The following is a 14,597-nucleotide window of genomic DNA, read 5'->3' as shown; positions in this document are numbered from 1 at the left end:
GCAACAAACGAACAAAAACTCAGACACAGACAACAGTTTAGTGGTTACCAAGGGGAAAAGGGGTAGGAAGAGAGATAGAAAAGAGTAAAAGGGGTCAAATATATGGCGACAGAGGGAGATTTGACTCCGGGTGGTGAACACACAATGCAATATACAGATGATGTACTATAGAATTGTACACTTGAAACCCATATATTTTATTAACCAATGTCCCCCCAATAAATTTAATTTTAAAAAATCAGGGCCTAAGAAAATAGTCAATTTTAGACTTTGGAGTAAAAACTTACAGAATCCATTCAAAACATTGTTCAACTGTTTTAAGTAGTCTTCCAAATGAGACCATGTTTCCACTGAGAAGCCAAATAACTGAGCTGAATTGAAACTGAAAAATAATCCAGTTATTGCAAGGATATATTCACAACCCTATTCTTGCTCATCACCTTCCAGATGCCTGAATGCTCAATTCATGTTATTCAAAGAAAAGGCCACAGAGATGTCTGTTCTCATGCTGACAGGGCTAGTAAACTTCCTGTGTTTTGAAAGGGGTGAAAAAAAATCCATCTCAAATTAGTCTACAAAATTTTTTCAGAAGCTACATAACTCACTTATTTTAAAAAATGCCCACCCTGTCATCTCATTTATTATAAGCAGTACGATGTTCTAAAATTATAAACATCCCTAACAAGACAATAATAATATTGTACAAACAATACAATCAACACTTGTTAATGATAACCAAAGGCAACAAATATGGGAACAAATGAACATCCTTGCCAGTAAACTTTTAACTCTGCCCGTGGACTTAAATTCCTTGAGATCAGGGACCAATTCTTACTCAACTTAATTTCAATGTGTTCAAATGAATCCCTACTGTAAAACTAGGTCCTGGGCATATAACTGAATGAGCAAGATCTCTCTCCCCATGGAGGTTTACATTGTAGAGGTGGTGACTGTACCCCCAGAAAGTGTTAAAATTTTAATTTTAAATGTTTAAAGGGCAAAAGGAAAGCAAATACAGAGCTGAGATAGAAGTGAAAAAAAATGGATACTTACCTAGTTCATTAGGTAGCGGGTCACTGCAGGCCAATCTGAGGAAATGACAATTGTGAGGTAAGCAAAGGACTGACACCTGTGAAAAAGCTAATCTAGCAAAGAATGGGAACTGCATATGCAAAGGCTTTGCAATGATCTCAGAGTTGGGCTGGCTTAAGGGCAGCTGAATGGTAGAGAGCATGCTGGAGTAGCAGCCTGAGGTGAGAATAGAGAGACCACATGGGGCAGAGTCATAAAGGATCACAAGGAGGGATTTGCATATTACTCTGGGTGAAGAGGAAACCTACTCTGGTTTGTGTTTTACAAAGACCACTCCTATTGCTCCCGTGAAGAAGGGATAATTGATAGGAGGCCAAGAGGAGAACAGGGGATATAGTTGAGACGAGTCTAGCAGTCCTAGTAAGAGATGATTGGGGTTAGACCCCGTGGGTGCAGTGGTGATGGGGAGGCATATTAAACCTAAGCTTTGGAGGCAGTGTCAACATGACTTCCCTCCAGGACTGAACTTGGGGAGTGAAAAGTAGAACTCAAATATAATCCCTAGGTTACCTGCACTAGCAAGTACATATTCAAGTGCAGATGTCAAGTAAGTGGTTAGATACTGAAAAGAGCTGGAGCTCAGAGAAGAGGGCTGGGCTGCAGTGATAAATCTGAGGGCCATTGATAAAAATTTACCAAGTGGGTTTCAGAAAGTCCATGGGGTTTGGCGACCCAGATCTACTACTTGCAAGCTTGTGTCCTCAGAAAAATGACAGACTTAGTTTTCTCACCTATAAAACTGGATAAAAATACTTATTTTTATCAAACTGATAAGATCAGAGGTCAGCCAACTTTTTCTGTAAAGAGCCACGTAATAAGAATTTGGGGCTGGGTGGTCATGTAGTTTTGGTTGAAAATAGTCACTACTGCCATTGTAGCATGAAAACAGCCATAGATGATATACAAACAGGTGAGGGGGCTTGTGTTTCAATAAAACTACATTTACAAGAATAAAGACCATAGATTGCCATCCCCTAGTCTAGCGCAGTAGTTGTCCAAGTGTGGTCCTGGGCCAGCGGCATCAACATCACCTGGGAATTGTTAGAAATGCAAATTCTCAACCTCGCCCCAGACTTACTAAATCAGAAACTCTGATGTGACAGTCCAGCAAGCAGTATTATAACATACTTATTATTATTAATACATATTTGTTATCACTATTATTGTTGTTGTTGTTTTTATTATTAAACTGGCTCCTAGAAGTTTACAGTATAATTCCTAAAGATAGAATAAAATGCTGGGTAATTATGGTAGGGTAAGCAAAAAAGAGATAACGAACTCTGTTAAACTATAAGGTGGGCTTAAGTAAGAATACTTGAGAAATTACGTGAAGCTGAACTTCACCATCCTAACAAATGATGAAGCTGAACTCTGTTGTATCTTTTATGTAGTGTCCTTAGGAATAGCAGGGGAGTAAAACTATAAAAGTCCATTTGTAACATTTATATCTACTTTAACTTAGAGTAAAGAATCTTTAGGATATGTATTTAAGAACAGGTACAACAATGCATCTGAATATATTTTATTGAATTATAAAGTATATAAATATTATAAAGTATTACAAAGTATAACCTATTAAGCTATTTATTGTGACATAAAAGTATATATAATTATATAGTGTAAAGTATAAAATTATAAAATATAAAAATAATGCATTTTACCATCATTATACAGCATGTACAACAAAACAAGAAACATTGGCACCAAGTCATAGTTTCTTAATTACCTTGGGTTAAAGAGAAAAGAATATGCAAGATTTAAGGTTAAAGTCCAATGACCTGATGGGATGATATACAGAAATTTTGAAGGAGTTCAAGTAGAAAAAAGTGGTTCCCCCCCCAAAAAAAAATCACAGGGTCCATACTAACATCAGCATGCTGAACCTGTGCTATACATAGCATGCAGTGGCATGTCATGTGTTTGGAAAATAATCTTTCATCACATTGAATTTAGGTTGCTAGTATAAATGTTACTGGTTTTATACTTGTGTTTGTGGGGATTTTGTAAATTGCTTTTGGTTTTAGAGTTGTTTAAAAGCTAGAGCTATAAGTATGTAAAATTTATATCCACATTTTGTAAACATATTTAAATAAAGTAACAGTGAAATAATTATGTTCACATCTTAATTTACCTTTAAAAGGATTGTGAACAACTGTAAGTTTGGAAAGCTATGGGTTTAAACTTTCAGATGTTGTTTAATATATCCCTGATGCTCTATGATTGTATGACAGAAAAGAAAAATCCATGGTATCAAAATTTTGGTTGGTTTAATTTCAGATTATTTTTACACAGGTTTTCGCAGCTCCACCAAAAGGATATGGGAGTTATTATTTTGTAACTTACTAATGTATTCTAAGTTTCATTTCTTGTTTGAGGTTGGGTTACAAAGAGGATTTACAAGTACGTAATGAGATATTCCTGGCTAAACATAGAATCTAAATGTACTGCTCTAGTTCTTGTATTTTGTGGATGTCCCTAACCAGCGGAACAGTCTTCACTTTGGAACTATTGTGAATTTTTACGAGTTTCTAAAATTCTCAAAGTTAGAACCATAAAACACTGTACTATCAATAGTATATAAGTTGTGAGTAGTTTGTTATCAACTCAAATTCTAGGTCAAACAGTGTTCCAGGTTGAGCAAATCAAGTAGTCTTTTGTATCTCACAATAGTATATTAATATACATTATACATAATGTAGTAGGTTATATAATTTGAACAAATACATTTATGACTTGGGCCATAATAGGTTACATAATCTGAACGAATACATTTCTGGCTTGAGCCTTTTACAAACCAATAAGCAAATCTGTTTACGGGTCCTGGATGGATCCCAGCTTTTTCAATTCACCTCTTGCGCTGGTTTCAGCCATTTAATTCTCATTAGCTGGGCAGCCCAAGAGATTTCCCTGAGTTTACCTGAAATTAAACTGATGGCCTTCCTGCTTGGTTCTCCAAATACGTCTTCCCCTTAGGTATCCAGGCACATGCTTTTCATGCTTGTTGGGATACCTTGTTGGACTGCCCTGGTTCTGTTAATCACTTGGAAGACCACCAATGCCTACTGCCAAACTCTTTAAATATTGTGCACTATCTGCTTGATTGAGTTTCTTTGATTAAGTTCCAGTTATGAAAGCTGATCTTCCCTCTTCTGAGAACTGATCTGGGATCTGGTCCTTGTCCCTGCCTGATGGCTCCTCCCAAGGCTGTTGACCATTGCTGGTTTTATTTTAGTTTCATATGGATTTTGCAAAGGCCTGTTAGCATGAACATAGGCTAGTGGTGGTAGTAGGAGGACCTTTCTATATTCATCTGTAATTCTTTTATCTAATTTAAAGCAGGTTCAGATCTCTGTCTAGTTTCTAATAACAATACTAAAGCAATGTAAAAATTGATGGTATTATAATCTATTTCTTGACAGCCCTTTATATCTTAACATCCCCTCACTTAGCCTAAACCTTTTCCAGTGGTTTAAGAAGTTAGCTGGTCAGCTTCTCCAGCCTAACAAATCATACAGACATTTTACTTCCCATTAAAACCAAAGCACATACTGGCATAACTAGATCCAAGCATGCATTCAGCATTCATTATGATTTTACAAATTTAATAAGTATATTTAACTGTGGAGAATTTCAAATATTAAAGTAGGGAAAAGTGGGCCGGCCGAGTGGCTCATTTGGTTAAGAATCGGCTTGAGAAAGTGAGTTGTGAGCAACAGGGCCGCCGGTTCAGTTCCCACATGGGCCAGTGACTCTGTGCCCTCTACAGCTAAGACTGTGAACAACAGCTTGACCTGGAGCTGGGCTGCTGTGAGTCGCCAGCGATGGTATAGGCTGCAGTGGGGCTGCAGTGGGCTGCCGTGAGCTACCGTGAGTGGCCCGCAGCCAGTGAGAGCAGCCCGCAGCCAGCGAGAAGTACCGTGAGCAGCTGTCCAATGACCGGCGACCGATCTGCTCAGCCGGGAAGAGCACAATGATCACAATACCAACATGGGCCAGTGAAGCGACGTCCTCCACAACTAGGCTGAAGAACCAAAGGACAGCAATTTGTCTATTCCTCTTCCCCGATTCGCCAATGCTGTTCCCATCCCCCAACTCCCCAGTAAAATTTTTAAAATAAAAAAAAAAGTAGTGAAAAGTGAACAAATACTGCATGATCTCACTAATATATGGAATATAAAAAATCCAACTCATAAATACAGAGAGTAGAATGGCGGTTGCCAGGGTCTTGCAGATGGGATAAAGGGGGAGATATTGGTCAAAGGGTGCCAACTTTCAGTTATGCAGAATAAATAAGTTCTGAAGAGCTAATGGACAGACAGCATGGTGACTATAGTTAATAATACCACATTGTGTACTTGAAGTTTGCTAAAAGAGATCTTACGTTTTTTCACCACAAAAATAAAAATAATAACCTATAGCCTTGCGAGGTGATGGATATATAAATTAGCTTGATTGTGGTAATCATTTCATTTGATACATATACCCAAACATCACATTGCACCCTTAAGCATATACAATTGTTATTTGTTAATTATGCCTCAGTAAAGCTAGAAAAAAGTAAAACTACCACATGAAAAAAAGAGTAGGAAAAAACGATAGCATAAAAATTTATAACACTAACAACTAAAAACTAATTTTTCAACAGCTGCATTCTAAAGTAGCAGAGAAGAGAAGAGCTTTACAATCTGTTGGCCTGGACTGGAATCAGCTTGTATTATTATAAGACTTTTGTCCTCAGGGAAATAATTTAACTTTCAATACCTCAGTTTTCTCATCTGTAAAATGGGGTGTGGGTATAGGGGATACTCTACAAAGTTACTATAAAAATAAAATGTGATAACCTAGGAAATGCACTAACGGCAGTGACATCACCCAGCCAGAGCTCAATGTTAACTTTTCTGGAAATGCATTAAAAAGCTACTTAGATAGATATACTGTAGTGTACAGTATCACATTACAACCTTAGACTAACAAGCCAATGACATCCTTAGTTGATGCCTCCCAATGAGTTATTAAATTTGTGTTAACATTTTAAGTAGATCACATTTCAAGCAAAATCCTTTCATGGTCAATAATTCTGAATATGCTATTACAGTAAATTATAATTAATCTGTCTCTCATTTTACAAGGGACTACATCTAAGTAACTGCTTGTTGACTTTATTCAGACATACCAACAATAGCCCGAATGAAATGGAACTCTAAAACAACCATCCAGATGATTTTAACAAGACAAAGGCCCTTAGATTATTTTTTTTAAGGAGTTAACAGAATTGTTTGCAATGATTACTCAGATGGCCATCATCATTTTATTCACCAAATTGTCAAATATTTATTTCTTTTGCCTGATTTTCTTAATAGCCAATACATCAAACTTGCTGAATGCTGTTATTTCTCTAGATGCAAATAAAGCTTTAATTTTTGCAAAATCTTATCAAAACATAACATTAGGATGTATTCCCCAAAAATTGTTTATTCCATCTGCAGAGCTTCAAACTTTTGCTGGAAAAGTCAAGTTTTCTTTCAACATATGGATAGTTTTATGATGCCTGGCTGAATAATGACTATCAAGGGAAGAAGACATGCAAAGCTATTAAGCTAGAAGAATAAAGAGTTTCATAAAAATCTTCTGTAGTTAAATATTATTCCTCATCACACTCACCTTGAACTTTCAAGTCTGAGAACGACTGTCATAGTAACCAAGGGAACAAAAATAACCAACCAACCACATGAACAAAATTACTGAGAGCAGTGGTTCTCAAACTGTGGTCCCCAGGCCAGTGGTCTGAGCAAGATCACGGAACTTGTTAGCATCAGAAACTGAGGGTGAGGTCCAGCAATCTGTTTTATCAAGCCCTCCAGGTGTTTCTGACACACAGTCAAGTTGGAAAGCCTCTGGCTTATGATAAACAAGTCCTGATACTGAACAGCCTCAATCTTTATTACAACTTTCCCTCACAACTGGGAAGCTCTGGACACACATTTTTACCTTTCCTCCAGATATCGCAGTTAAGATTCTACTATGGAGCCAGGGTACATTAACCTCCACCTCAGATCAGGAGCAGGAAGGACAAAAAAAGAAATGGCTACAGCAAACAGGAGCAAGAGGTCTACCTGTCCAGAATAGCACAAACTACACAGAAAGCAGAGGGAGGGAACTATGAAAATTTCCAGGTTCCTATTTCTCTGGTTTACTGACTAATATTAATATATTCCCAAAGCCACTGACCATCACCTGTGAGGAAGAACTGAGAAATGACCCTTTGGAAATAGATTGACAATAATTCAGTTGAAAATTGGTTACCTGAATAAAGCTCAGAAAATACTTTAAGAGGAACAAAAAATCTACAGATTTAGAGAACTGAGATCTGGAAAACACTGGCATCAAGTGCATTTTTAGTGTTAGGAATACAATTTGTAAAATGTCTTGGAAACTACATTCTTGCAAGCTTCAAGAAATGTACACATAAACAAAATCAATGGAAATTATAGCAATCATGTTTTTCTTTTAAATGATAGCTCATTCTACAATTATGATATGTAATTTTCATGCTAAGAGTCTCATGCAAATGATAATTAACACCTTTAACTCTTACAATGTTTATAAACACTAGCAACACTTGCTTTTTTTAATTTGGTAAAATATACATAACATAAAACAATTTCTGCTTTCTAATAGGGAAATTGAGATAATGCTATATAGCCTCTTTCTGAAAGTGGATAAATATTTGAAGAAGTTTAGTGACCCATTTTAGGTCTTAGGTACAGAATCAGATATTCTTGGATCCCCAACCAGTTTTAAGCCTAGAACTCAATGTATGCCAGTGGGATTCTTAAAAGTATGTAGAGTTGGGCCGGCCAAGTGGCTCAGCTGGTTAAAAGCTCCCTTGGGAGTACCAGCTCTGAGCAGCAGGGCCCCGGTTCGGATCCCACATGAGGGCCAGTGACACTGCCCTCTACAGCTAAGATGACGAACAGCAGCTCGACCTGGAGCTGGGCTGCCGTGAGTCGCCGGAGAGGCGGGGCTGCAGTGGGGCTGCAGTGGGCTGCCGTGAGCTACGTAAGTGGCTGGTAGCCAGTGTGAGCTGCCAAGAGCCGCTGTGAGCGGCCGACCAATGACCAGCGACCGATCGCCTTACCCGGGAAGAGCACAATGATCATACCAACATGGGCCAGTGGAGCGACGTCCTCCACATCTAGACTGAAGAACAAAAACAGCAATTTGTCTACCTGTCTGTTCCCCTTCCCCAATTCCCCAGTAAAATCTTTAAAAAAAAAAAAAAAAAAGTATGTAGAGTTAAGCACTTTTACTAGTTCAAATGTCCAAGTCTGATTGAAATGTGCTATGGCCGACATTCCTCCTGTGTAAGACACACAGGAAACCATTCTGAGTTGGCATGTATTTGATCTGGAGTTGGTTGCTTTGCTCCTGACCCCCACCTCTCTTTGCACCTGGGAGAAACAGCTTTGCCTCAGGCCGCTCTGGCTGAGCACTTCTCCAGACACACATCCTTAAGTTGACTCCGACCCCCCCCAGTAAGGTCTGGAGCCAGAGGACACATCACTGTGGCAACTCCCCAAAACAGATCTAAGCTACTAGCACAGTGCTTCAGTCTCTGAAGTCACATGTAGATCCGCCCCCACAAAAAGATGTAAGTAGATAGTCTGCAAAACATTATCATTTTATACACAGAAACCACTCAGTGGTTTCTGTCTCCACTTCAGTGGCTCATCAAGAACATATATTTTGCCATTTAACTGTATATCCGGAGTGGCCCTAAATGATCTAGTAGGTGTGCATTTGTTATGCTTGGGTAATTTTTAGTGGTTCCCCCTTTTTCCATAAAAACTGTTCCAGACTAAAGAATACATTATATAGTAAATTATATAGTCATCCTACAGACAGGCCATTTCGGAAAAGCGACAGGCATGAGGGACAAACCAGAGGCATGTTTATCTGGAGGTGTTCGCAGGCCACTGCTCCATGCTGCCTTCCACACTTTGTTCCATGACTGTGAAAAACACTTAGGAGGGCAGCCAGGTGGCTCAGTTGGTTAGAACGCGTGCTCTGAACAACAGGGTTGCCGGTTCGATTCCCACATGGACCAGTGAGCTACGCCCTCCACTAGATTGAAGAAAACAACTTGAGCTGAGGTGCTGCTTAGCTGCCAGTGGGCGGCCAGATGCTCAGGTGGTTAGAGCTTGTGCTCTTAATAACAAGGTAGCCGGTTTGACTCCCACATGGGATGGTGGGTTGCGCCCCCCACAACTAGATTGAAAACGGCAACTGGACTTGGAGCTGAGCTGTGCCCTCCACAACTAAGATTGAAGGACAACAACTTGATTTGGAGCTGATTACTCCTGGAAAAAACACATTGTTCCCCAATAAAGTTAAAACAAACAAACAACCCCCCCCCAAAAAAAAAAACCACTTAGGAGACTCTCTTAATGATGATTTTAAAAGTTCAGCTAAATACTTCTCCACTTCAAATGTAGAACTCAGGGGCCAAGTAAACAGCAGATCTTTTTCCTTCTGATTTCAAGGGTGCCCAGGACCACCCAGAGCCTACTCTACATGAGGTATACTGTTATGCTAATAATGTGACAATCCATCCCTCTAACAAATGATGAAAAATCATCACTTCTGGGAATTTGACTTATAAATGCGTCCCCCAAAATGGTCCTAATGTGCGCTCCTAGGAGAGCCACATTGAGTGAATTCAGATATGCAGAAGCAAACGTGGCAAACAGCACACTGTGTCTGATGTCTACACTTGTTCACTCAACAAAAAAATATTAATGCCAAAAGTTGAAAGTGGCAGTCATATCTCTAAAGCCAACCCTCAGATGTGTTTTGTTTGGCTCAGATAAGATTCTTAAATGTTGAACATATTTGTTAATACTTTAAAATGTGGACTCATTCATAAAAGTCCAGATTTCCACTTTCTCTTGGGCAATCAGGAGCAACACTGGGCTGGTATCCTGCTAACGCAATTTCTTACTGGAGCGGAATAGCCCCTTAAGAGAGGACATCCACTATCTAGTCCTCCACAGTTCTCACTTAACCCTCTTCCCAGGCATTTGAGTTTGCAACCCCTGATTTATGACTGGAGATAATCCTTAGGGGGCAACATCTGGCCTTTCAAATGAACAAACAGGAATCCATGTCTTCAGATCAAAGACTCAACTGGTAAATGGCAATAAACAGGGTTTGTTTATTTTTTTAATCAAAAAGCCATATGGTCTCCACTGCCCCTACAGGACTAAAAGGGGGAAATGAACCTAAGCATGTGATTATTCGTAAAGGAAAAGCACGTTCTGTCTCTAACATCTAAATACAGAGGGTGTCAAAAAAATGTGCGCACATTTTAAGAAAGGAAAAAACTGTATTAAAATTGTAATAATATATACCAATAGCAAAAGAGGAATCCAAGTCATGTGTATACATTTTTTTGGCACCCTGGTATATAATGAAGGCAAATAAAAGGGGATGTTTTTAATAGATCTCCCAAAAAGTCCAGAAGGGACTCAACAACCAGTGTTGAGAATTCAAGGTTTCATGACCCATAAGCAAACTTTAACCATCAATGAAATTAGAAATGATTGGTTATGAATTGGATCTGAAAAAAAAACAAAACACAAAACTTTAATATAAACCACCAAGAATCATGAAATGTTCCTTAAATTCCTGGAAAAATGCAATGTTTTTCCTCCTTACTGATAGAATCAAAGATGGGGATAACTTTCAGAAATAAAGAACATGCTGCACTCCAATTTCAACATAGGTGAAAGATTTCAAAAACTAAGTTTTGAACAAATAAGCATAAAATGAAGTTCATTTTAATCCTGTTTAGGATCTTAAGATAAATTTTAATAAAGTATCTTACCATAAATATAACAGTGGTCACATAAGTTAAAATTACTCTCTTCACATTGGAGTTGTGAGTGTTAGATATTAAACTAGTTTATCAAGTAACTGATGAAATCTAATACAGTGAGCTTTTATTTTCTTCAACTCAGCGAAAAGCCTTTTGTGAGAAACTACTAGACAAACAGAACGTCTTTGGATTACAGATACTAGAATAATGAATTCTGTTAATTAAAGCCTTATTTATAGGATATTTTTCTCATCTATTAATTTCCCAGCTACCAGCAGGACAGTCACATGGTGCAACTAAAACTTTATATTTAGACAACACTTTTTCAAAAGAATCTACAGTACAATGCAAACATTAAATAATTACTTTTAGAACAGCATTTTGGAGGCTTTTGATACGGTGAAAACTTCACACATTTTTTAAGCCTGTTTTCGAAGACATAATCAGTGTGGTAGAGTTTTGTTTAGATTCCTCTCGCCGTTAGGTAAAGGATCGCTCTTGTTTTTAAGGAAGTAAAAATACACTGTTTGGTAACAGACACCCGATGTAGTAAGCTCTGAAGAAATGACACTAGAAAACAGATTTCGAGCTCTTCTATAACACTGATTTAAAATCACCCACGTAGGTATTGCTTGTCTCCAATTAGTGTATAAAAAAACCCTTTTTTAAAAAAAGGGCTTTCCACTCAATATCTAAATGTAGATTCGTACTTGGCCAACAATCTGACGTCTAGTAACTTTTCCTAAGCCCCGCTAGGGAACAGCCTACCAGACCCGAGACCTGCAGGTGCTGCAATGACTAGGACACGACCTTCCAAATGGGTTATGGGGCAGGGCTCCACCAAGACCGTGAGTGAGTGCGGGGCCTCTAGAAACCCAACCCTCTCCCGCATTCCCCCTTAAACACACACATGCATGTACGCAACGCCCAGGCCAGGCATGCCATCTCCAGTCACACCCCAGACACCGCGATCCTCCGGGGACGCACTTTGTTCCTCGCATCCTCGCGGAGCTCTCCCGCTTCTCCACTGTCCCGAGACCACCGGTCTCAGCTCTCTCTCTGTCCCCTGCTCCTGCNCCGGTCTCAGCTCTCTCCCTGTCCCCTGCTCCTGCGCGACTTTGGGTCCCAGCCACCCCCACCCACCCGCCCGCGAAAAGGTAAACTCCAAGATTCAGGGATCTGAGGAGCGGGACCAGCCTGCGCTCAAACGCGCCACGTGGAGGGCGCGCGCCAGCAGCGGGGCCACAGTCGGTCCTCCCCAGTGCGGTCCCTGCGCCTCCATCCCTGCTCCTCCTCCGGGGTTCGCCGGACCCTCCCCCGCGCCGCCGAGCAGCCGTCTTGCCTGATTGGGGTCTGTGGCGCGGAAAACGTGGCAGGCCATCTGCGACTCGGGATCGTCGGGCTGGGCCTTGATCAGGTAGGCAAAGTAGGTGAGGTCGTGGCTGTTGTGGATGAAGCGAGAGATGTGCTGTGCCTTGTGCTCGAAAATGAACACGGCCGGGTTGGGCTGCGCGGCCGCGGGGCCAGAGCTCCCCGCCGCCCCGGGGCCTGGCGCGGGGACGCAGCGTAGAAAGGGCGCACTGAGCACCAACAGCACCTCGCGGGCCGCCTGCGCCCCGCAGCCGCCTGACTCGGGCTTCTGGCTGCGCCGGCGGATCTCGGCCATGAGCCAGGGCAGCATGGGCAGCGTGGTCCTGCGGTCCAGGCACGAACTCCCCACGTACCACAGCCGGAACCGCTTGTCGCCCGGCTTCCCCGGGCCCGCCTGCGCTGGGGCGCCCGGCTCGGGTTCCAGGGGGTGTGCGAACGGCTCATCCTGAATGCAGCTGGGGGGCTCCATAACTCGCGCCTCGCGAGGGCACCGAGGCAGCCGGAGAGGCGCGCCGAGCCCCCAACTCCCGCGCTGAATGTGCCGCCGAAACTGTGCCAACTGCAGCACCCGGTCCCCGCGCCCGCCTCGGCGCGACCCCGAACTCTGCGCTTCAGCGGCCCTGCCCCATGCGGCACTTTCCCGGGCGCGGCTGGGAAGCTCCGGGCACCGAGGTTGCGCCCGGCAACGGGGCTGGCAGGAGAGAGCGGGTTAAATCGTCATCCTCCTTGCTCGGGCTCGTGCCTGCAGGCCGGACTTCCCTCTTCCTCCACCGCGGCTCTGCAGGGTCAGAGGACAGCGCTGAGGGCCCCGCGCCACCGCCGGCGGCCGCCTGCTCCAGCGCTGCAGAGTCGCTGCGGCCGCCGCGCTCGCCTTGGGCAGGCACCGGGGACCTGGGCGGGGAATGGGCTGTGGGCGGGAGGGGGCGACTGGGGGGCGGAGCTGACTCCTACCAGGGTGACCGGCTGTCACCTGGAAGGTCGGGGCCGTAGGGCTACGACGCGATCAGCCTTCGGGAAGAGCCAGCAAGAAGTATTCGCACGGAAAATAAAAACAAAACGTGGCTTCGCGGGGGCCGCTCCTCCTCCTGTGGCCACAGCCCAGCTTACTGCTCCTCCTCCAACTGTTCCCGTCCCTCCCTCGCTCCTTCCTTCCTTCCAGGCTGCTTCTTTAATACTGCTGCGACCCCGCCTCCCGTTCGGCGGGCGGAGAGCGTCGCCTATGAAAGCGTATCTATGAAGTCCCCCCTTCTCCGGCCCCTGTCCCAGCCCGCCCCTCCAATCCGCCCCTGGGGCAGCAGTCCTGCGCCTGGCGCGGGCACAGCCCGGACCAACTAGGACTCTCCGGAGTCGCCGGGATCTCCGTCCTCTCCTGGGCATCTCTGCTGCCCCCTGGAGAAGGGGACGCTCTCGATAGGACACTGAGATTTTACTTATTTATTTATTTTTATTATTTTATTTTCATTATTTATTTAGTTTTATTTATTATGTTTTAATACTAATGGTTTCAATCCCTTCTAAAGATTGCATAATGATGTCTAAATCTTCCTAATAATTTCAAAAAATACTCGTGTTTTAAATCATAGTATTACGATAAAATATTTTAATTCCAAATTCACTTTAAAATATAACTATGAGAAATATGAATCTTCCTATCTCTTAACTGCAGCCACCTTCTTAAAATATGGACAGTTTATCTTTTATTAATTATATATACCCAGTTCATAACTAATGTAGAGATTTTTCATTCTTTTATAAGTAGTGATATCTATTTCCAAGTAACTCAAAAAATTGGGGGGATAAATTGATCATACTAATTTTAAAACAGAAAGAGAAGTATTTATTCATTTTAGTAAATTAGACTCGTGAGCTCTCCTTTTACTCTTACTGAATTGTAATGAAGAATCAGATAAGAGATAAACAAAACTGATGGGAAAGACAGTGAAAATTCCTAACTTTCTCCAAAATGCTTACGGGAAGAATGAAAACCCAGGTTTCTCATTGTTTTTCATTTAATGGTATTCTGACTTTCTATAAAGCCCTGGGACTATATTTTATTCTACTTATGTAAGATCACTATGATCCACTGCCATTATTCCTGTACTGAATTTCTGGGTGCACCCTGATGACTGTCTTGTGAATAAGCATCTAAGGTCTAGATGGAGACATTAATTGCTTAGGTTTAGTCATTTGGTTAACCACTCCCCCACACCTTGGTGCAAAATAGACACGTCTTCAACAAGCAGTGGAAAGTTCTTGG

At 41.9% G+C, this 14,597-nt stretch overlaps 1 protein-coding gene across 4 annotated transcripts in view; it reads right to left on the bottom strand.

The window, feature by feature from the left end:
* TBC1D4 (TBC1 domain family member 4) overlaps nt 1-13,230 on the bottom strand; it is a 182,717-nt gene extending 169,487 nt beyond the window's left edge. The window contains exon 1 of one of the 4 annotated variants that reach the window (XM_019628687.1): nt 12,312-13,230. In XM_019628687.1, coding sequence (XP_019484232.1) covers nt 12,312-12,809 — 498 coding nt within the window. In that variant the 5' untranslated portion in view covers nt 12,810-13,230. The remainder of the gene's footprint in view (nt 1-12,311) is intronic. The other 3 variants (XM_019628688.1, XM_019628689.1, XM_019628690.1) reach the window with 3 other exon arrangements.
* Nucleotides 13,231-14,597: the final 1,367 nt, after the last annotated feature.

The sequence above is a fragment of the Hipposideros armiger genome, unplaced genomic scaffold (genome assembly GCF_001890085.2).
Source record: "Hipposideros armiger isolate ML-2016 unplaced genomic scaffold, ASM189008v1 scaffold_806, whole genome shotgun sequence".
NCBI classification, from domain to species: domain Eukaryota; kingdom Metazoa; phylum Chordata; class Mammalia; order Chiroptera; family Hipposideridae; genus Hipposideros; species Hipposideros armiger.
This window is presented reverse-complemented; position numbering and strand designations above follow the sequence as displayed.